The sequence below is a fragment of the Melampsora larici-populina genome (assembly GCF_000204055.1).
Source record: "Melampsora larici-populina 98AG31 unplaced genomic scaffold MELLAscaffold_1, whole genome shotgun sequence".
NCBI classification, from domain to species: Eukaryota; Fungi; Basidiomycota; class Pucciniomycetes; order Pucciniales; family Melampsoraceae; genus Melampsora; species Melampsora laricis-populina.
Window position 1 is genome coordinate 2,395,369 of NW_006768765.1, and position 23,933 is coordinate 2,419,301.

The 23,933-nt window shown below is 43.4% G+C and overlaps 5 protein-coding genes across 5 annotated transcripts; 4 read left to right on the plus strand and 1 right to left on the minus strand.

The window, feature by feature from the left end:
• Nucleotides 1-776: 776 nt before the first annotated feature.
• MELLADRAFT_87019 (uncharacterized protein) lies at nucleotides 777-1,940 on the plus strand (the record flags this gene model as incomplete). Its single annotated transcript, XM_007403635.1, has 5 exons — nucleotides 777-857; nucleotides 956-1,327; nucleotides 1,389-1,541; nucleotides 1,595-1,695; nucleotides 1,751-1,940. The coding sequence occupies 5 exons, from the start codon at nucleotides 777-779 to the stop codon at nucleotides 1,938-1,940; spliced, it is 897 nt and encodes a 298-aa protein (XP_007403697.1).
• An 832-nt stretch (nucleotides 1,941-2,772) lies between these two features.
• Nucleotides 2,773-3,477, plus strand: MELLADRAFT_32306 (uncharacterized protein; the record flags this gene model as incomplete). Its single annotated transcript, XM_007403636.1, has 1 exon — nucleotides 2,773-3,477. One exon carries the CDS (start codon nucleotides 2,773-2,775, stop codon nucleotides 3,475-3,477), a length of 705 nt encoding a protein of 234 aa, XP_007403698.1.
• A 3,946-nt stretch (nucleotides 3,478-7,423) lies between these two features.
• On the plus strand, nucleotides 7,424-8,242 carry MELLADRAFT_101283 (uncharacterized protein; the record flags this gene model as incomplete). The annotated part of the gene is made up of 4 exons (XM_007403637.1): nucleotides 7,424-7,501; nucleotides 7,555-7,926; nucleotides 7,983-8,135; nucleotides 8,186-8,242. 4 exons carry the CDS (start codon nucleotides 7,424-7,426, stop codon nucleotides 8,240-8,242), a joined length of 660 nt encoding a protein of 219 aa, XP_007403699.1.
• A 3,657-nt stretch (nucleotides 8,243-11,899) lies between these two features.
• MELLADRAFT_87021 (uncharacterized protein) lies at nucleotides 11,900-14,334 on the plus strand (the record flags this gene model as incomplete). The annotated part of the gene is made up of 8 exons (XM_007403638.1): nucleotides 11,900-11,934; nucleotides 12,068-12,089; nucleotides 12,273-12,954; nucleotides 13,027-13,141; nucleotides 13,217-13,343; nucleotides 13,421-13,555; nucleotides 13,630-13,757; nucleotides 13,833-14,334. The coding sequence occupies 8 exons, from the start codon at nucleotides 11,900-11,902 to the stop codon at nucleotides 14,332-14,334; spliced, it is 1,746 nt and encodes a 581-aa protein (XP_007403700.1).
• A 1,355-nt stretch (nucleotides 14,335-15,689) lies between these two features.
• MELLADRAFT_123763 (uncharacterized protein) lies at nucleotides 15,690-16,418 on the minus strand (the record flags this gene model as incomplete). Its single annotated transcript, XM_007403917.1, has 5 exons — nucleotides 15,690-15,715; nucleotides 15,776-15,844; nucleotides 15,932-16,039; nucleotides 16,129-16,197; nucleotides 16,295-16,418. 5 exons carry the CDS (start codon nucleotides 16,416-16,418, stop codon nucleotides 15,690-15,692), a joined length of 396 nt encoding a protein of 131 aa, XP_007403979.1.
• Nucleotides 16,419-23,933: the final 7,515 nt, after the last annotated feature.

Below are 23,933 nucleotides of genomic sequence, written 5' to 3' on the forward strand. Positions count from 1 at the left end.
TGCTTTGAAAATTGAATTTCAGATCTGAAAATTGGCTTCATAAAATAATAGATTATACACTGCATCATACATAAAGAGGAGTTGGTGTTGGATACGAAAAAAAGTCGATGCCGCTGGTGTCTCTACCGACTGAGTTTACGAACTGATTAGACCCGTTGAAACGAGGGACGACGCTTCTGGCTGGTCTAGGCCCGGCCGTTCTTCCGTTGTTGTTGTCTGCAATTATATGTCGCTGCGACGCGATGCTTACTGAGTTACTGCTGCGCTTCCACCGGACTCGACACTTCCTCAATTCGTCCACGCCCGCTGCTGCTCCTCTTCTCATTGCCTGCCCAATCATTGTGAGGGCGAGATACGCATGCTGCCGTCATGCGCAGTCAAAAACCTATTCGGTCAAACGCAATTTGGTAGTGCACGGTGTAGGCAGGTCCAGACGTTCCAATACGCCGGCGTTGCGATTTCATAGTCGTGACCAGGACCAACGCCATTTCTTCGTCAGCCAGCCCATTGCTCTGCGTTTCTCATGCGTGTAATTTGCATCTCAATCTACGGAACATGGTGTCACGAACCCTGTCTATATAAGACTCCGAAGTCCAATGGCAAACATGTTCAATCCTCTCCTCACTCTCTACATTACTATCTATTATACCAACACTGCAACTCATACCCCACTATCATTCTCACTGCACCTTATTATCTGTCGCTCAATCCAATCCGTAGACCTTTCATTCCGTTCCACTTATCCGGCCATTACTTCAATACCGAATCCTAACGACATGGTTGCCAATGCAAATGCAAGCGCTAACTCTACTTCACACCCTGTTCGAGTAAACTTCTTTGGCCAAGCCGGTGTCGAGGTACTGTCGTTTCCGCTATGCTGGGTACACGTGCTGTTGCTTATCCAATTTTACTCATCTCAATTTTCCAGGCTGCATCTCTTTTGATTAATTCTAAGGGCTTCGTCTCTTCTCACGCATCAATTGCGACCTCCGGCATGAACGGAGGGTCACCATTCGCCAATCCTATTCGTTTAACTTCCTATGGCACGACTACTGACGCTGTTAAACCCAATTGCGTCTACTCAATGACTTGCAAATTGATTGGAACTAATAATGACGTTGACGACCACCTTCACTTCGAGAACTCTTCTCGCATTGACCTTGGGGAAGTTGCGAAGTTTTCAGAGGATTTTGCTGAGGATCTCATGGACAAGACTGTTATGATTGCGTTGGGTTATGTGACTGCGCGCGAGACTGTCAAAGATCCAGCCTACAAAGGCAAATCCACCGTCGTAATCACTCTACAATCCCAAGACTATGATCCTTTGGTAAGCAAATGCAGTTCTTCCGCGCAGTCAATTATAATATTGATTGCACTCTGTTTCGCAGACAAAGATCCCTGTGACTTGGTATACCAAGCACCACATTCCTCCAGTTCGCAACATGGAAAAAGCACAAAACATTTGCCAAGTTGGTCGAGAAGTGCAGTTGGTAGGTGCAATCAAAGACTATGATGGGGTCAACTTCATGTGGGAACCCGAAGTACGTGCAAATGCAATCACGACCCGTTTCCTTTCACTGACAGTACTGTTTAGGTGTCGGCCATCAGTCGATGCACAGGCGATGCTCCCAGCCTAGCCGATAAGATCATCAACAAACCTGGAACGCCCAAAGGCGGCCGAGTCCCATTAACTTTGTACGTTTTCCCGTTTTCGTGCATTGACATCCTGCTTACTAATTTAATGCTATAGACGACGAAACAAAGCTAGCACCGTCGCCAGTACATCGGCGGTTAGTCTCGACGGGCCGCCAGGCGATGCACAAACTTCTAGCCAAGGCGCTGCGACTGACGGAACCGTTCTCCAGGAAGAAAAAGACGAGAATGCATCCATCACCGAGACCGCTGACCATTCCTCTCCGTTGAAACGTTGCTGTGGCTGATGTTTTATGCGTTAAGCTTATTTGCCCATTTCATGAGCCTCCGTAAAGATCAAATTGTCTGAAGCGATCCTCTGCTCAACATATGCTACAATGATTGTATGCCGCTATTGCGAATCTGTTGTATTGTGTCATCCATTCTCATTTAAAGCCTAATGTTTTCCTCTCCCCCTCTCTAACTGACTTCTCATCCGTTGCAATTATCATTATCGTGTTCTTCATCCATCATTATTGAATTTGCCTCGCGCTTTGCGATAACTCGCTTGCTCACTACTCATCGCACGCGGATCTTCTGCACGGCATCGGTAGTATGCCATTAGTGTAGAAGAGGACCCAAACCAGCTGAATAGGAAGTTTGCGTAGAGAAATTGTAAAGAGAGACACATGTACCGAACGTTTCAGCCCCGCACGATAGCTACCCGTAATGACATCAGCGCTTTTGGGTCAACAATGTTTCTTAACCTTTGGAATATCTGTCATCTTCTCAACGCCGAGACTGTCTTATCTCAATGCCACAACTCGCAGTCCGAGCCCAATGGGAGAATAACGAGAACTCTATTCTGTTACGATTTTGAAATGAAATCCCGCATAGACTCGGTGATTGTAACGACGTATGTTCAACGTGCGACGCATTGCATTGGACCAAGGAGAGGACTCAGGATACGGCAAACATTGGTCCCTCCACATATCCTACGTGTTGCCAAAGTGGGAAAGTTCTTCTGCCAGAACACTATTTCAATTTTCCGCCTGTTCCCGAGTTTTTACAAAAATTGTATACTGGCGACGATGCACGTAAGTAAACAGCGTTTGTGATTGGTGTGAATCGTATTAATTTATGCCTTTCCTGTCAATAGGCAGCAAGAATTTTCAACAGAATATTCGAGCCTATAACAACTGTTTATCTTTCACATCTCTTGGTGCCGAAGTCAATCACACAGTTGACGGACCCGACGGGGTGCGATGTTTCAAAATCCAGGGTGCATTATATCACGACATGGGTCTTATGTTACCAAGGCCCGGAAGTGACCCAGCCTTTGCACAAATTTACGTGCTGAGTAATCAGCTCGAGAACGAGGCTGCACACCAAAAGTCCATGTCTCGGTCGAAGGACCTCGAAGAGGATATCATCGCCAAAATTCAAGAATTCATGTATGATTACAACCCTTACGCAAGGCAATTCAAAATGGCAGAGCAAATACTTCAAGAATCACCAACGAAATCGATCTCTCTGAAATTGAAATCTATTCCGCCGACCGCGGCCGGCGCTGAAGGTCACGATCTACGTACCTATTGTCGGCCTACAACTGAAGAGGTAGCTATGATTGTCGCCGGTGGTGGCGACGTTGGCGAGAGAGATCGCGACCTTATACTTCATAGTGAAAATGGCACCTGGGAAAGAGTCTCTGAGCGGCACACAGGTTATCTGCCTTTACGTTATCCGGTGCTGTTCCCCTGGGGACAGGTTGGCTACGACGAGTACTACCGAGTACCTACGCCGAATAGTGAGTTGAATAATGCAATTGTTTTTACACGCTGCTGACGCTGAATTGGCAATGACAGACGACGGAGATACTGTTACTTCTTTGCAATGGTTTGCATATCTTCTCTTCCAGCGCGGAGATGAGTTTTCGCCTATACTCGCCTCAAGAATGCTACTACAAGAGTTCTCTATCGATTTGTATGCGTGCGTCGAGAATCAAAGACTCCGTTGGTTTAGGCTGAATCAGGATGTACTCTACGCCGAGCTCTACTCTGGAGCCAAAGAATCTCTTGGCAGGAACGATGTTAAGATTGGAAGGCGTGTTATTCTACCAGCTGGACACATTGGGGGAGCCCGAAATATGGTACAACTTTATCATGACGCAATGGCGCTGGTCCGCCACTTTGGCCAACCGTCATATTTCATCACAATGACGGCAAATGACAACTGGTCCGAAATTCAATCTCAATTGGCGTTTGGGCAGACCGCGATGGATCGCCCCGACATCATGACACGGGTCTTCCAATTGAAAATGAAGGCGATGATGCGATGTGTCACTAAAGATGGCCGGCTTGGCACCTGTCTTTCACACGTCCGAACAATTGAATTTCAGGGTCGAGGTCGCCCTCACGTTCACTTCATTCCAATCATGGAACCTGCCTCATGCCCACGAACTCCGGATGCAGTTGACTTGGTTGTACAAGCAGAAATCCCGGACCGCGACGCCGAACCCGATTTGTGGGCCATTGTCACAAAATCGATGTTGCATGGACCGTGCAAGGTCGATGGGAGCTGTTGGCGCAACGGAAAATGCCGGTTTGGTTTTCCAAAAGAGTACGCTGAAGAAACGACAATGACAGATGACACCTACCCCAATTATCGTCGACGCAACAATGGACGAACCTTTGTTAAGGCGGGGTACACTTACACTAATCGCGATGTCGCGCCTTATAATCCGTACCTGCTGTTGCGATTCAACTGTCACATAAATGTTGAAGTGGCATCAAGCATGCAGTCCTTGAAATATCTATATAAGTACATTACCAAGGGGCACGACCGTGCCGCTTTGTCAATAACCGCCGAGAACGAAATCGATACCTATGTGGATGGTCGAACGCTGACTGGCACAGAAGGTTAGTGCCAGGTTGAACATTCGTGAATCGAGCAAGATTGCTCATTTGTATGATTAACTCCGACAGCGTGCTGGAGGCTGTTTGAATTTTGGATGTCATCGCGCTTCCCAGCAGTGCAAAAATTGGCAGTCCATTTGCCTCGCGAGAATACCGTGTACTTCAAAAACAAGTGGTCGCTGAAAAACCAAATGGCGTCAGGCAAAGCAGCAAGAACAACGCTGACAGAGTTCTTCGTGTTATGCAAACGGGACGCAAAGATCAAAGGAGGCAAGGAAAGTGTCAAAACGTTGACGTACCCTGAAATTGTCGACAATTTTTCGTGGGACAAGGATCAGAAGCGTTGGAAACTTCGCGTCCAAAGTTCGAAAACCATCCCACGTGTTTACTACGCCAGCCTCGGCCAGGGGGAGCAATACTTCATGCGGTTGCTGCTTATGCACGTAAAAGGACCGACATCATTTGACGATTTGCGAACTGTCGATGGAGTCATCCACCCAACGTACAATTTGGCCGCTGTGGCGCAAGGTTTACTCTTAAACGACGACCACTACATTGCAGCGATGGACGAATGCGCCAGAGTGCACAGTGCGTATCAACTCCGAGCGATGTTTGCAATCATCCTAAAGTTCGGACCGCCGGCCGATCCACTTAAAATTTGGAATCAATTTGCCGTGTATCTATGTGACGATTGCAAATATGCAATGTTGCAATACCATCCAATGGAGCTTCCGACCGAAGAAATGGTTACGGCGTTAGGGCTTTGTCGAATGGCTGTTGCGCTGGAGGAAGTAAGCATGACGTTACTGGGAGCAGGGCTGCCCCAACCGAATAAATTCATTTTAAGGTCATACTCGGCGTTGATAGACCTGGACGAAGAAGACGAAGTTACTGCCGAAGAAAGTGAAACAATATTGGAAGGTTCCCTCGATTTGATGAACAACGACCAACTTGAAATCTTTCGAAAAATCAAACACGACATCGCTACACAAAGCGCTACCTTGCACTTCTTGGATGGACCGGGGGGGACTGGAAAGACGTTTTTGTTAAATGCCATTTTGCACTATTGTAACGCGTTGGGACACGAAGTTGCAGCCGTCGCCTCTTCGGGTATAGTGGCTCTTATTCTACTCAAAGGTATAACCGCACATTCGTGCTTCAAAATACCTATCAATGCGGACGACAATTCAAGATGCAAGCTGTCAGGTCGGGACGCGTTGAGTAAACGACTCACCTCGCTGAGACTGATAGTCTGGGATGAAATTTCGATGCAAAATAAAGCGGACATCCACTGTGTCGACCGCGCTCTACGCGAGCTTCGAGGTACAGACACTGCCTTTGGTGGTATAATGGTCCTCTTCTCGGGCGACTTTCGGCAAACACTGCCGGTAGTTCCTAGAGGCACAATCGGCGCCCAGGCGGAAGCTTCTTTGCGATGTTCCTATCTATGGAACACTTTGAAACGGCACCGTTTGACTCTCAACGTTCGTCTAACCAGTGCGAACGTAACCTCCGACGTCGCGAATCGCAACATTGAGTATGGACAATGGTTGTTACAAGTAGGTTCAGGAGAATTACAATCTGAGACCGAAGAAGATATTACGCTTCAACATATTGCGCACAAAACAGTCCCATCAACAAAAACCTACGATGAAGAAGTGGCATTAAGTTTGTACAGTGAAGCGAATTCTTTGATTGAAGAGGGACGATGGGCTGACCTCGGGACGTACTACGGGGAGCGATGCATCATCACACCTTTAAACAAATACGTAGCGAACGTCAATGACAAAGTCATGGATCACTTGAGAGGTGAAGTATTTTACTCCGACTCCATCGATTCTAATGACGATGCTACGACGTGCGAACCTTTATCACCCGAAATGCTGAATAGCTTTATAGTGCCAAATTTTCCGGTGCATTCTTTGAGGTTGAAAGCCGGTATGCCAATCATATTACTGCGCAACCTGAACATGAAACGAGGCCTATGTAATGGAACGAGAATGGTCGTTACCCACGTCGGGCGAAGAATACTATCATGTCGGATTATAACGGGAAGCCGAGTGGGCGACTTAGTGACCTTGCCAAGGATCAATTTGCACCATACAGGAGGGTCATCGTGCCCACTCCCTTTCTATAGGTTCCAATACCCGATTGCTCCAGCTTTTTGCATGACTGTCAACAAGTCACAAGGGCAAAGTGTCAATAACGTTGTGGTTTTTTTACCAAGTCCAGTGTTTTCCCAAGGACAACTCTATGTCGCGCTGTCGAGATGCACACGCGCTGATAAAATTATGGTCTGCATGTCAAAGGACATCAAAAATGCAGAGACTAAAAATATCGTATTCCATGAAGTGTTATTGTAATTACCGTATCGCTGTTTTGTGTTTGTAGGCAAATAAAATGCACAGTGTTGTCAAACTGCCGGTCGCAAGCTATCTGTGCCTGAGTATACATTGTGATCGCGACGCAATGAATGAATGACGTCTGTTATTTGCCGCAAAATACGAGATGGCAATGATTGACGGGCCAAAACGGCAGATGGTGGGATGACTCAAAATCGACGAGCCCCAACCAATGCTTTGAGCCAAGAAGCAAATCGCAGCACTCAGTGATTGATGTCAATGGCAGTCAGTTGCTCGCCGTGTGTCGCATGTGGCGGATGGCTGATGGCCGGGCAGTTCGCGGCAATGCAGGCCGCTGGAATACGGATCATAGAGATCATCTCCTATGGAAAATGGCTGCAACGAATGCACGATGGATTACGAAATAAATATAAAAAAGCTATCAAACAACATAGAACATTGAAGCACTTTAATCCCAATAAGCAGACAAAACAAATACAACTGATTTCGACACGAGCATAATTTGCGCCAACCATGACAATTTTGGAAGGGATAAGACGATACGAACAAATGCCTTTACGCTGCACAGGAATTTTCAAATTGAGTGACGAGGTAAGCAATCTATACCACTTCGGGTTCATCACCAGCGCTGATATTGTGTGTAGATTATTGGATTTCGCAGGAGGGACCAGATCCGCGTAGGGTATCGATCAGAAGCAATCGTTGAGGGGGGGTTGATCACTCATATTCCATTTGCAATCATAGACGAGAGCGGTGAAAAGATGTTAAAGTTGTCGCAGTACTACAAGCTTGATGGCGAGATTGTCATGGACAATTTCACAGCGCAGCAGAGATTGTTTCTGCACCGCGACTCAGTGGTTGCGATCAACGAACAGCGTCTTGAACCCGTTGACCGTATTGGGGTGATCACCTTTATCGGCAAAGGAACGGTGATTTCGACCAAAGAAGTAAAAGCGACGAGTGGGGAAGAGGGTTTCAGCGTAGCACGTCTTCAGCACCGCCAGTGGGATATGACGGTATGTGTCAAACAGTTGTATTGAATGTTTACGAGTTTGCTGACGGACGAGTGCAGGCGTTGACATGGGTGGATTTCACAGCGGAATACGTATACGATCTAGAGGCGTTGGGCGAGGACAAAGCGGCGCTGATTGCTAAGGACAATGTGGTGCAGTTGACCGGACAGGGAAGCAGTTGGTCGGATTGGCACGGAGGCTGGATCATCATGGTGAGTGCGGAATCGCTCCTACTGGGATGGTGAGCTAACATCCGACGCAGGTTACCAATGTTTCGTTAGTTCGGAGCGGTGTTGTACGAGGAGCGTGTATAGCATAATGGCGGTGGCAAGGGAGCCAGATGGCAGGGCTGCGATAGTGATAGTAATTATACGTGCAATGAAATGAGTAGTTTGCAATACCGAGTGTAGCAAATGAGCGACGCTGAGATCCGTGAGAACGCTGTGGGAGAGGCTGTGAAGTGAAGATTGTGTGATGACGTGTGCTGCGGCTGTGAGTGGTGCACATGGCAGTCCTTGAGATGACAGCTAATCAGAACGCCGCCGTCAGCGCACTATGAGAGTGGGGCGGCCGTAGCGTGCAGAACCGCTAATCAGGCTTCAAAGTTAGCCGAGAGACACGAAGATGACGTCGGCGCCCGATGACAACGGTACAGTAATTCGAAAGGCAGACACTTTCTGCTGATCAAAAAGACTTCTAATTTCGAATCAACACTGTCAACAATAGCGGAGCGTCAATTGACACCTGGGTAAGTGAAAACTTTAGGGAGGCGAAACTTTGGTGGATAGGGCTAACGTGTGGCAGTATTACAGCATCGAAATATCGTAGACGTCAAAAAAGTAGATCCGGCGCAAAAATACAAGATTTTTTAGCAATCGACAATTGGAATCATTGTTGTAAGTTTTACATATTTCAATGTGAATGAGCAGCGCATCGAACAATGGTACTAATGGTGTCGTTAAGTCAGTCATATGTCCTTGACGTCGAACATAATCAATGCGAGAGGTGGGAAAATGGGAATACGGAGCATGCCCGTGAACAATGAGCTCGGGCGCATTCGCGAAACAATGGTTATAGGAGGGAAGTTGTACTTTAAGACCGTCGAGTATCAATCGCGAGGCGCGCCGCACGTCATGTGGGTACTCTGTGGGCCTAGCCGAGGAGTAATACGTTGATCTGCGAAAGCAATGTCTCATGTAGTCGTCTGCTTGGATACGGGACTAGACTTTATATGGCGATGAATAAGCATTGAAGTGTCAACGTTTAGGCAGAGATCAATGTGCAATGTATTGTAAATTGTCATTCGGTGCTGGAAATTGACGGAATGGGTATCTTGACTATGTATGCGTTGGATTGCGAAACTACGAATCGCCATTGAGCAATTGATGCACAACGGGACGTTGGGAGGACCGAAAGGGCGGCGGGCCGCCCCCGAAGCTCTAGTAATCTATTAATTTCTAATGTATTTGTAAAAGCTGAAAGCTATACCAAACGGGGCCTCGAAGGGGGGGCCAATTTGAGTAAAATCCTTCCCTTTTCAAATTTCAAATTTCAATTGTTATACAATCTTCATATACGCTTTACCAGACAGTGAACCGGTCAACAAGAGGTCAATAGAATTTTAGTTGACCTCTTTGGTTGACTGTTTGGTAAGGCGTATATACGGAAGCCGTGACGTGAAGTGACCGCCACCGGTTTTTCAAAACTTTGGTTTTCGGTTTTCGGTTTTTGGTTTTTGGAATTTGGGCATTTCCTTCAATTTTCGATACACACCACGGGCTACCATCACCGAGAACACCAACTGACACCATCACCACCACCAAGGGTTTATTCCACACTCGTATTTTCACTCAGCACCCACCACCGAGCATTTTTGTCCACATCTGTCTTTTCACCACCAGCTAGCTACCAACATCACCAACCACCACCGAGCTATTTTTTCACACTTGTCTTTTCACCAATCTAGCTATCACCACCACCACCCAGCTCAAGTATCTTTTATCAAAGTCCAGACTTGTTTTAATTATCACTCACTCAATCAACTTGGTATCATTTACAGTCAATAAACTTGTAATCAACTTGGTATTATTTACAGTCACAAATCACCTTACCCCTCAATCAATCAACAACCTTTCTGATCAAAGAAACTGTTGGTTTTCCAAATAGGTTGAATTTTGAGGAGGTGATTGTCAAGATCAACCTCAATTGTTTGAGAACTCAGAATAATCAAAAATACCTGGCATACATTTTTTAAAACAGCCTCATGATTGAAATGTCGTAAGTTGTGTAAAACTATCAATAAGTAAGTGATACAAACTGTGAAATGATCAGGTTCCAGATTGTAATCACCATGATTTGTGATTATACTCTTTGCAATTCAAAGATACTTATGTAAATTTTTTGTTCAGATGAGGGCCAGCCAATTCAGCATCTTGATGTGTAGTTAGTGTAAGAATTAATGGATCGATAAGAAGTTAAAGAAGAAACTTCAAAGGTGAACACAATGAGTGTTGGATAAGAGCTTTCAGAGTTAGTTGTGATGTGTAGTAGGATCGAGTGGATCAATTTTTTGTTGAGATAAGAGCAAGCCGATGGATCTTTTTGATGCGATGGGTAGTTTAAACATTAGTGGTTCGATATGAAGTTGACGAAGAAATTTAAAAGGTTAACACAACAGGTGTTGAGATAAGAGCTCCCCAATTCGACTGTGATGTGTAGTAGGATCTATTAGTTTAATTTGAACTACAATACTTTGGTATCGATTGATACGATTGAAGTTGATAAGATTTGAGATGTGGTTTGATTCAATATTGAGTCAAAGTCTGGATATTTGAAGGCACAAGAGTTGAATCGGTCGAGCAATTTGACCGACTCACTGTAAATTGAGAGGGAGGCATGGTTGCTTTTCAAAATTCTTCTTCTCCCTTGGTGGTGGTGATGGTGTCAGTTGGTGTTCTCGGTGATGGTAGCCCGTGGTGTGTATCGAAAATTGAAGGAAATGCCCAAATTCCAAAAAGCAAAAACCGAAAACAGAAAACCGAAGTTTTGAAAAACCGGTGGCGGTCACTTCACGTCACGGCTTCCGTACGTATAACCAACTTTCAGCTTTTTCAATTTGCCCCTTTTTGATCGAAAAAGCATTTTTGTGTAACACTTTTTGCCCAGAGCTGCCGAACGGGTCCTTTGATATTTGAAGAAATCGATCATACAATCGGGCGTTCCGACTAGAAAGCCATTCAGGGTCAGAAATCACCCCTGATTGTAAAGTCTGGTTGTATTAATGACAGTACTATTTTCAAGCTGGATGTCCCCTACTTTGCAAACCATAGGATATGTAGACCAGAATGCAATGGTCTATAAGTATGTGGAGAGAGAGGTAAGGTCATACGGACTCACAGCATGGTTAACGCCTTCCATATTCGATTTGTGATTGACAGATATTTTGAGAATGCGGCATGTATATGTTGCATAGTTCAAATCATTTACACCTCGCGCTGTGGCTGTCAAAAGTGCGACGATCGATATGGCTTTGGCTTTGCTTGCTTGCTTGAAGTCTGAAGATGTATGTACAAAGTTCTCGATCGTTGAATTGATTGATTTGAACTTGAATTTTCTCAATTTCGGTTCAAATTTAATTGTTTTTAGATCAGATTCACCCTTGCTAAACTATAATTTTTAGACCGCTTTTTTACTCATCTCTTTCAGTCTGATTCTCATTTATTCCTTCTCTAGCCTTGGTGTCCCCCGTCTGTCCCTTCACTTTCCCCAACACATAGACACAAGCTTAGACACTGACATACTTCACCTTGCGCTGCCATTTCTACCCCGATACCTATATCTCTCTGATCATTTATCATTATCCACATTTGTCAATCCAATCCATCCAGCCTATCAATTCCTCCATCGCCTCCACTTTTACACTCTCCCTTCGATAGACTAAGCTTCAATTAAACAATTATCTTCCTTCATCCTCGATATGGTTCATAAAACAGGTGTTCATGCATGCCCTGAGTAAGTACAGATTCTGACTCCTGCTCAAACGGTTGATCCACATAAGTCCACATAACCTGCCCAATCGTTTTTGTTCGTCTTCCTTTGCTGTTGAACTGACCGCATGATCTCTGTGTCTTTTCAAATATGACAGATGCTCTAAAACATTCACACGTGTGAGTATTGTTCCCTGCCTCAAATCTCATGGAGATGGTATGAGTCTATATGGGATTCTGGATCTTTTTTTCCTCTCCGCTGTCTTGTCTGTGTTTAGATAAATGCTCTTGTACTTTTCAAATATTGACTCCTCCACATTTCCGTTCCATCTTCGCTACCATTGAACCTTGACCATTATCAAGCTCGAGTACGTCAATCGACATCGTCGTCTCAAACATCTTGGCTTGAGACCCTGGAGTTGTCCTTGTGGTGTGAGTTACGCAAGAAGTGATCTATTGTGTCGTCACAAGCGAAAGTGTCCACAGGCTACCAGTCAAGCCACAAATCCAATCTCAGTCTCCCAGCAGCCTTCCAATTTACCTATCCAAATCCCTCCTGGCCCACATTCGAGCTTCGAGGTTTCTGGTCAACCAGAGTCATTCAATGATGACATGTACGGAGGGGCCTTACCACCGTCCTACGGTCAAGCTATTGGATACAATCCTTTGCCAGCTCGGTATGATGCATGGGGCCAGTTACCTATGCCTTCAGCCAAACTCCCCGGTGACGATCATCGTTTTTCGTCACAAGACAAATTTGAATTTTCGACCCAACTAAACGAATCCAACACTTTACCATCGGTCAATCAGTCTTCCAGCACATCAACTGATGACCAGTCGCAGTCAGAATTCAATCATCAGATCATCTCCTCTGAAACCTATCAAGACAAGGAAGAACATACTCCCTCTAGCGTTTCAGAGATAGGACACCCGGATAGTTACGTAGTCCGATACTCTGATCCACAATTCTTCATCACTGAGGAGGAGAAATCGAGCAAGTATTACCTAAATCCATCCCTCTGGACGATTGCATTTATGTGCCAAAGTTCGCCTTCTCTTGCCATCTCTGTTATTGGGTCCAATGATTAAATTGAAAGCTGATGACGGTTCTTTGAAGAGGGCCAAGGGTTTACGATTCCAACAGTAGGAACGTTATCGAAGTACCTCCGGAAGGCTACGTATGATATGCTTCCATTGATTCCGATGATTCATGTCCCGACATTCAAAGCATCGTGAGTTTCGGAATTTTCAATGATAAAGTTTGATACTCTTTGCTTTGTTGACGTCATCCGTCTTGCTTTCTATAGGATCATGTCAATCCACCTTGGATATGCGCTCACGGTCGCTGGTGCAGCTACTGATAGCTCTGAACATGCTATCGCATTTGCAAATCAATCGCTGTTGTACAAAAGACCTCTAGTACAAAGAGATTTTGTACGTCCCCCATATTTTCTAACTTGATACATTAACACGGGACTTGCAGCTTGAATCTAACCAAGTGCTTTCTATAGATTTTGGAATCCAACCCGTTTGACTTTAGATTCGAGCTCCTCCAAACGCTTTTGACTTATCAATTCCTAGGCATCTTTAATAGACTTGATCATCAACGACAAAGAGCTGTATTGTTCAATGATACCTTAGTCGAAGTAAGTTTGAACTCCGATTTCTTCTCATCACTACTTGAGTTCTTATTGACATATATGAATACTCTCTTCTGTAGAATTTCAAAAATCTTGCTCTTACTCGAATCGTTCAAGAAGCACCTGATTATGTGAAACTTGTGCTTGAAGGCCACATGCCTCTCGAGCTTGCTTGGCGTAGCTGGGCAAAGTACGAAACTCACAAACGGTCAGTTGACTGGAACACGGTTTATCTAGTGATACTCAACATAGTTCTGATTGAAGATTGCTTGCTGTCTTTCAGAACGGTCTTTTTGGTTCTTATGTCAGCGTACCAACTTTCCGAAACGCCTGGACTAAATATTCAAGATGCGAATATCCCATTACCATGTCACGAAGAAGCTTGGACCGCACCCGATCCCGAATCGTGGTTAATCGCAATGTACAAACACACTTCTCAATGCCGTCCAGATCAAATACCATCAATAGGAGAAGCATCGATCCCATTACTTACAGATGCATTAGCAGCTTTAGATTTAGGAAGCAATTCATCAACCGATCTTATTTCTAGTAATAATGAAACTACTTTGGAACTTGAAGGGATTCCAAGAGGTGTTCCTACTTTAGCTTCGCCTACTATGGAAAGCATGTTATGTCCTTCTCCTGTTACAAGAGCTGGTCAACTTACTTCTCCACCTGAATTACGTAGATTAGGTACATTTGCTAATCTTGTACTTGGACATTGCAGAAAGATGAATCTTCAAAATGATCAATTTATAAATAACGATTTACGTATTCAAGGATAAAGAAATCTGTTTGAAAATTGTGTCTAGATTGTTTCTAGATTACTTGAATAAAAGAATTACCAAGATATAGTTATGATAATTACTTGTTTTTTCTGGCTTACTATTAAATCTTGTTATATGATCATGTTTGTTTTTAACGTTTGAAGCAGTATTGAAGTATTGAATAGTATATTTACCTTGAATTCTGCATGACTTGAGAGCCATAGAGCCACAATGCTTGATGATTTTTAATCAAGCAATTTATCTCTGAAGGTTAAACGAGAGTTACAGTGATTTAATATACTTACTCTGGTAATTTGTGATATCAGATTCATGAATTGTCTTGGTAAGAAATTTGGTCTGCAAGTGTTCAGCATTTTCAATCTGTTATCTACAGCAGGGGAATACACTGACATTCTATAGATGGAAGTGCAACTGTACTGCATATGTAGAGCTAGGTTTTTAAGCTAACACAAGTGGCCAAAGATCATCAGATCAAAGTATCCCAAATAGCAAGGAAGCATTCGACTTTACATGAGGCACGAGATGTGGAGCAAGTTCACAAAGGCGTGCCTCGAGAAATCGAGAGTTAGGTTAACACTCCATGTGGCAAGGACTCCCAAGAGCAGACTTCCCTATCAGTCAATTTGAGATTGCAGACTGGGAAGAGACGCAAAGAGATCTAATAATCCTACGTCACTCTTTGCAGTAGCTCCGAGGTTCGAGAACAAGTGAAATGTATAAAGTAAGCATCCAGGTAGACACTTGGTCACTTTCGACCCCTCTCTCGTCCATTATTCCATCCTTCAAAGTTTCCTTACAGACTAAAAAATCAACATTAGCTATACATCTGTCCTATTGATCACATCACTCTTTTTAGCACTATTTGAGTCCATTAAGCTTAGTAAAAGATACAAATGTTGATAACTTCATAACTCGTTCTGTTACATCAGTTCTACATGTTTCTTGTGTGGAGTTTGTGCCTTAGGTTATTGTTTGTCCCCCAGAGAAATGTTCTCTTCTTGACCTGTTGAGAGCACTCCATTCAATCTCCCACTGAGATTGCTTTTGATGATCAAAATTCAGATAATTATTACACGAGAGATCACTGGCGTTGAGGATTGGGTAGTCATAGGCCAGCCTTTGGTATAGTTGATAAAAAGCACAACTCTTTGGACGTGTGACAAAAGGTCAAAATGAAAGCCAGAAAGTAATGTCAAAAAGATAGGCAAAAAGAGAAGCAAAAAGGTACAGATAAGTGAATAATTTAATGTAGGTCAAGATGTCAGCGTTTGGTGACCAATTGCTTGACTCTCGAGGATTTTTTTTCGTTGTGAGAGATGCCTAGTAATTTTGACGGGTACTATGATCTATCCCTATGGCACATAGCAATCGGTACACCCTAAAAGTACAGCTACTCTTCAGCGAAGTCAGCTTTTGATTGATGACAAATATGACTGACCCATGGATATGAAAGTACTGATATCATTCCACCGACATAGATAGGGTACATTCTTGGGGTTGTAACATGCTAAACATGCCCCATTTGGAAGCGAAAAGCAAAATTTGAATAAGACACTTCGCCAGGGCGGTAAGGTTCAAGACTGAGGATACTAACCATATACACCATTTCCCATATATTCATAATGGGCACACTGTTGTACGGAAAAGCCCTTGTCGGGTGAACCGACGAGCTGACAATTTGACAACGGAGTCCATTGATGATCTAACATAAATATTGAGACCGAAGACCCCCTTATCATCAGAATTATGATCAGTTGTACCAATGGTGAAAAAGGCATGTAGTATGCTTACAGCCAGACCAACAACTTGCATAGTTGCAGTGAAACGTCTTTGTAACGCCAGACCGCTCGACCTTACATACTTTAAACGTGAGCGATTCAAAACAGGTTCACATTAGCCGTGAGTGTAAATGATGTTAGAGTCATAAGACAAGCATGACAAAAATTAAATCAAGTACCTGCAGTATCCTTCGAGTGCGGGATCATGGTAAGCTGTTGGGTACATGGCCAAATATCGGCCTTCAGGCCGTGGATCCACAGGGAAAATAGTAGAAAGGTGAATCTTTTGAAGAAGTGGAGCATTTTGGGCAAAGCCAAAGGTGAAGAACGTCGATTGAGGAATCTCAACTTCAACAATATATAAGAGGAGTAAGGTTTGATGGAGAGAAAACAGGAGAAAACGGTCAGGGAGAAGGCCTATGGTATTGATGGATGGACCGGTTTGCTCTGACATATCTTTATATGATTTCTCACATGTGCTCCTGATATGCGGGCGTTCAGGACACCGCTTTTGGATTTCCTTTGGTACAAATCAGCGCCACTTGTGGACAATTTTGGGGTGACTTCTTTTCTGTTTTGTTCAAAGCAAAGCTTTGGGTGGCATTCCAACAAGAGTCGTGAGAGTTGGTGTTAGCCACGGCGTTTTTGAATTTTGAATCGTGATTCTTTGAATTACAGCTGTTTATGAAAATCGTGTCATGCAGGCAAAAAGCTTTGCAATTTTGGATGACACACCACCAGAACATTGGAAGTCTTGTGCAATTTATTGCTGCTATGTATCCGTTAGCAGCTGCTATGTAGCTGTGTAGAATCTACCCCCCAGCGTGTTGTCTGACACTATGTCATCCAAGATGTGAATACGTGCAACATCTGTTCACAACCATCAAATGACTTGCCTTATTTCTCATTTGATTCATTCTTACCTCCACCTCCTCCTGTGCATCCGGAATAGGCAAAGAGGACTGCCAAACAGAAACCAATGTACCTTGCTGAGAACAATAACTCAAATGCATGAGCATCAACCCACGCGGAAACATTGAATGGTTTTATGGATATTGGATGTTTTATTGTATCAAGTGCTTTTGTTTTGATAGACTAATTGTGAAAACAATGATAAATGGACATAAGTGATACATGATTCTCCTCACTCAAGTCTCAAGTTGGACATCACCTCACCTTGCTCAAGGCCTTCCAAGGAGAGAGGTACCTTGTTCTCCAAGTCTGAAGGTCCTTCAGTGTTCTGATATCTCCTTTGGTCAGATATGTGGCAAGTTTGTCATAGAAGTCCAAAAGGTGACAGCTGCGCTAGGCTGCTTGTATGGAAATGGTCATGTCTAGCGGCTAGCAGTTAGCCGTTAAGTTATTAGTCCTCTTCTGATACTCCCGACTGTTATGGCTAGGGATGGCAAGGCATGTGAGATGGCTTGGCCATCAGCCACAGCTCACCTCTTTTTGGTTTGGACCAGTGGAAGGTCTAGGAAGTAGGGAACTAGTCCGGTTTCACTTTTCTGTTTACATCATAATTGTAACACCATGTCTTGGAAATGTCTAGCTGTCTCAAGGCATGCTCTGCTGCTGCTAAATGACTGATAAAATGCGCTCTATAAGTGATAAGGAAACAACTACCTAATCCTGCTCTTAAGGATGGTGCTGACCTATGATTTTTGTGAAGATATGTGTGAAGAACAAGATAAGATAATACGAGTTATGAGCTCTCTTGATCTAATGGAAATGAAATGTTATCTTTCCAAAGATGAGGAATCATTACCTGATAAAATGTGCTCTATAAGTGATAAGGAAACAACTCCCTAATCCTGCTTTTAAGGATGGTGCTGACCTACAACATGATGAAAGAAATAACAATGTAAGTCTAATGGAAGATAGTGAGATAAATAGTATTGATTTGTACCTATGATTTATGTGAAGAACAAGGTAAGATAATACAAGTTATGAGCTCTCTTGATCTAATAGAAATTAAATCTACAACATATTGTTCATTAGACATTTAGTTTAAAGTGTTATAGGATGAAAGGAAAAGAAACAATGATAAAAGTGAAATGGTCTACGTACGTTCTGTTTCCAAAGATGAGGAAAGAGAAACAATACAATCTTTCAGAGTAAGCTACTATAAGTATCAAAATGATTGATTAAATTTGTTGGGGTTACGTCATTCATGTGTTTATCTTTGATTTCATCCACTGATGACTTCTATCCATTAAAATCTTAGTCTTTCACAAATCAGCTCTGATGTAAACGTTGATTGCACACCAACATGTCTGAAACATGTTTCATATAAATAGACTACAGCTGTTGTAAGATCTATTGGCAGATTTTTAGATCATTGTGTTGTTGCCAGATTTGATGTAGAGATCAAAAACTCCAAAAAACCCTTTTGAGACTGATAACTCTACTTCCCATTGGTCAGATCTAGCACAAGAATAATTGAGTTACTCTCAATTTTTGAGTTTTTGACTTCAAAAGTTAAATCTGGCAACAACGCCTCCGCCACTCCGCTCCGCTCCGCTATAACAGCCATTTTCCCAAGTGTAGTGATCTTGCGCTATGCAAAGATAACTATTGCTACGCTTTTTTAAGGAGCACTATGAGTTTCCCAGAGCGGGGCATGTTAAAAAACCGCTGCGCTCCGCTAAGGACAAATTTCGGACGAGGTAGCGTCCAAAAGCGCGTTAAAGCAGGGTTTTAGAGTCAAATTCATGTTTTGATTACTCATGTGTATATAATCAGCTTATACAATCAGCTGTAGAGTGGGGATTGGGGAGAGAACACAGCAAAAGGAAACAAAATCGCACACAAAGAGTCATGTATTTTCTTCATTTTTAAAAGGCTTTATGATTGCACACAAGACTTGTCATTTATTTGTAGTCTAATTCAGTGGTGAATACGAGGAAAAACAAACAAGATAGCAAGAAATCACTTTTTACCCTTGGTGACAGAAGTACTGTAAGCCTGAAGGTAAGCATAGGCTTCAGCAAATTTCCCAGAGAGTGAAACTTTGGCCTTGAACCACTCGCGCACACCAACAAGGCTTGAAATTGCCTTTGCCGTTAAGGAGGCACGACCAGGGACTGTGATGTTGGCAGCTGAGGAGAAAGTCCTCTCGCAAGGACAAGAGGTCCCCAAAATTCCAAGATAATTATGAGCAAGCAATGCAAGGACTGGAAAGTCCTTCTCGTTCTCCTGTAAGTAGCAAATAAAAAGGTAAGATAGGAGATTTTAATCCTAGATAATGGAGAGGTAGACTTATGTTACACCAGTCTAACTCAGACTGACCCAAAGACAATGAATGAGTATCTTTGATGTAATTGATTTGTTCCTTGCGGCGTTTATCACTAGGTGACTGAGCTATCACTTTGGTGGTAAATACATCAATTTGAGAACAGTTGGGGGTCGGTGTGGTGGAACTGGAAGGGGTTTGAGTTGTTTGGCTGTTGGTCAAAGCTGAGCTGGAAGGGGCTTTGGAATCAAACCATTTGGCCAGAGCACCTTCAAAAGCATCTAAGAATAGATCCTTGGCTCGAGCTGCCTCCTCAGGATAATTAAGGTCGAAGAAACGGATCCAGAACCAAGGGTTGAGCACAGTGGATAAGACAATCACATCAGAGGAAACCGCTTCTTGCTGATATGACTCGAGTTTCTCACACATTAGCTCAACCGTTGCCTTGAGGTCAGGATCCTCACAGGAATGGATGAGATTATCGAGATCAAGTACCATTCTTGAGTATTTGGCCAGTAAGATGCAACCAGTAGGAAAGTCACCCTCCATTCTTTTTGTAGCGTACATAAACAACTTGAGAATTTTAACCAGGCTCTCAATAGAGTCCCACTCGTCAGCAGATATATGAATCCCTTGATAGTATTGTGTTTTGTGGTCACTGAGTAAGATGGCGTTGACAACCTACACATTGATTGAAGATGAAAGATTGTAAGAAACAAGTTAGACAAGGATGGAAGTGATGGTACTTACATCACGGCCATCACTCAGTCTTTTGAGGTAATCAGTGTCCACATTCCATCGCACTCCCCATCCAGATATAGGAGATTGGCCCCTGTAGTCTAATTGTTTGACCTTGGCTATGAACTCCTGTCTTCTGGCAGAGCTCCTAGTACAAAGACTGTTGAAATGTTTTTCCTATTATGAAGAAGATATTAGAGAGTTGAATAGTCAAATGTTGAGAGGGATCAAGATGCCACTGTACTTACTTTACAAACCGCGCGGGCGACAGCAGAGACAGGTTCATCATCACTATCTTTGGCACCAGATTTGCCAGACCGGTCTATAGGTGAGTGAATGTCTGTATCATGATCCGGATTGGTGTCATCTTGCTTGCCTTTGGAAAAATCAAAGGTGATGTCCTCATTGATGTTGTTCAAAACCATGGTCGGTGTTGGTAAGGTCACACCGGGTGAAGTTGTGGGTTTGATGTGACCTGCACTCATTCCCAAAGACTTCAGGCCGGCTTTCACTACAAGGCCAATCTTGTGAGTATAATACTTCACCTGATTGGCCGAAGAATCCCAATCCACCAAGTTGTTGGCATCCAAGAACATGCTGGACAGTTTGCGAGCCATTGTTGCATTTGAACCACATGAATTGGTTGTTTGAGCTATCATGTAAGAGAGCAAATAGAGAAGGTTAGCTTTGATTAAGATAAAAAAAAACTTATCTTTTGGTGTAGATTATTCAAAATCAAAAAACAGCCAACAGGCTGTGCAAGCAGACGGCCAACAGTCTGTGCAAGCAGACGGCCAGAATGGTGCCAGGTGACTAATTTGAGAGTTAGATGGATTTTTCAAAACTTCCAATGGTCATTGATATACGTCGCTGACACCCCAATAAATGCTGTACAACGGCCCTTTATGGTCCATACATTGTAAATGAGACAAAACTTACCCCTATTAGACTTTAAGAATGACAAAAGAGAGTAATTACATGTTAGTAATTTGTATTGAACAATTGAAAAGTTTGATTTTGAAAAAATCGGTTGAGAACTTACTTGGAGCTTGCTGATCACAGCTTGAGAGAGCTCTTGATAGATACCTTTGGCCGTCTCGGATGCCCAGGTGGTGCCTCAGATGTTGGCAGATTGATTTGATAGTTTGAAAGCAGCTCGGAGAGGGGGATCGTTGAATCAGGAAAGGAGAGCGTGCCTTGAAATCCAGATTACCAAGACCGTGTTGAGAAGCTCAACACTGAAAGTGGATTGAGATAGGAAGGAATCTAAGTTGGCTTTGGGGTTTGAGGAAGAAACTTGGACATTATCATCTTGCTCCTGTTTCCAACTTCGAGGAAGCTCTTGACCTTCTTTAATCGCAAGGTGGTGTTTGGGACATGCCGGGCAATCCTTGGCCCCATCACAATGAGTGTAAAGATTATAATAGCTACGCCTGCCTCATGTGAAAAAACGCAGGCAGTAACAACACTTGTATCTACAAGGATTGTTGCCGCTCTAATCAAAAATGTAACGTAGTTTGAATGGATAAAAGAAAACATCAGTAATGTTTTGTTGATACCAAAAACAGACAATAACAAAAGAAGGAACTTACCTCCCCTTTCACATGAACTGGGTCTTCATAAAACTCCAAGAGTTTTGAGACACGCCCAAGACGAGACCGACAAACTCCTGGGGTCTTGATGTCTTCAATTTTGGAATCTTGGTTAATGTCAATGCCTGTAGGTACTTCAAAGTCCCATGAAAATGTATATCAAAACAGGAATCAACTATCCTGTTTTGATCAACATATGACTTTAATCAATTTACATACCTGCATGACGGTGTTTGATTTACGTTTCTTCACCCTGACTTGACAAGATGATGATGAGTTGGAAACATTTCGAGACCCAGAACCCTTACGCTTGCCTTTACCAATCTTTCCTCTAGCACTCTTAGGGACTCGTTTCTCAAGACGTTTTTGAATTTGAACAGGATCCGGAACTGCTATGTGCGAAGTGTCCAATTCTGATCCACCGTCGTTGGTGACAAAACCATTGGATTTGTCGTCTGGTAATTGAAGAACTTGACGGGAGTCCGGTGACTGAATTACATAGCCGGGACAAGGCCTTACAGGACTACGGACACGCAATGATCTAGAAGAGGTAGATAGTGGGGCGAGGGAAGCCGGAGGTTCAAGTTGAAGAGTAGACTGAGTCGAATTATTGGTGACATTGGCATAAGAAAGCTTAGCAATAGAAGGCATGGTCAAAAAGTTAAGAAAGATGTGGTGAAAGAGATCTTTATGTAAGATTGGAAAGCTGGATGGGACTAATCAAAAATTCACAATTAGGAAACTGGGGCCTGAGGATCTAATAAATCAAGATCAATTGGGAACGGGCAAACTTACCATGGTGAGTTCGTCTTATGGTGAAATCCGAGGGCTCTAAACGCCTGCAAAGAAAGAGCATCTTTCACTTCGGTTTTGGTTGCTTGAAATTGGGATATGGTGAAACAAGAGGTGTGATAGAAGAGACAGAGATCAGACTAAGAGGTGTGATAGAAGAGACAGAGATCAGACTAAGAGGCATGATAGAAGAGACAGAGATCAGACTTGGAACTAGATGTGGTGAAACGGAAGAGGTGTGATGGTGATGGTGGAAGGTGGGAGGGTGAAGTTCTGGGGTTAGTGGACAAAGGTTATGAGCACGTGAGATGGAGGTCTGAACTATTGGTATCAGCAAAAGGGGACTGAGTAAGTGCATCATTGAAGAAAAGGGTATAGAACTATTGATATCGGCGAAAGGTGTAAGGTGGTCATTGATCAAAGGGGGATTGAATGGGTGGGACGGAGGGTTGCTGAGCTAAGGGTGGGTTGCTGAGCAGCAAGATACTTAGGGTGGGGTTGAGACAGGTTGGGACCACAGTGACACCCTAACCCTTGGTGGCGTATGGTGCACTATGGGATCTTTGGCGCTATGTGCGCTAGGGGGATTCTGGCGCTCGGACACGCTATGTAAACTCATAGTGGTGCGGAATATCGCCATATAGAGCGTATGTCCAAACCACTAAAATTCTTTAGGGTATGACCATAGCTATAGCCATGGTACAAAACCGCTATCAGGCCATACCCACTTAAGTCATCAGTTTCATTGTTGTCAGGTGGAATTGTTGATGTATCAGTAGTGCTACAAAGATGATATTTTGGCTGTGACGTGGTCATTTCAGTGTCACTTTGCATTCAGGTTGAATTTGGTTAATTTTAGTCTATCATTCAAATGATTCCCAGAATCTCTACCAGTATAGGGTAAGGTCATATTGGGGTGTTTTTCAGCATGGTCCATAATGATATTTGCTCTGTTGACATCAAAACATTCATATGTTGTTGTCTTTCAACATCTTCAGCAACATCATAACGTAGAGCATGGAATTGGAATATCTATTTCAACCCAGATATTTCTGAAATGAATGCCATTGGACGGGCTAGCTGAATAATGTTTCCAACCTTTCCAATTTTGATTCCACTTCCAAAAAAAATCCTGTGGAAATTTTGCAGATGATTGGGTTGCTTGGGTTTTTCCAGTGTACTTGTTGAATTGTACGGCTTTGTTGTACTTTTAAAGCATTTAGATTTAATCCAATCAGAAAACTGCATTTTGCAAAACAACAATTCCTCATCTCATCTTACATTTGAATCTCCACACAGCTCAGAGCCACCTACCACAAGATCATTCCAAAGTGCGTGTATGAGAAGCCAAGCAATGGGAACTGTCAACATAGATGCTTTGGGTTGAGAAATCCAACGCCTCATTGGAGGAATATCCTTGGGCAGAACTTGTCCGAGGTTTCTATCCAAGGTATCCTTTTG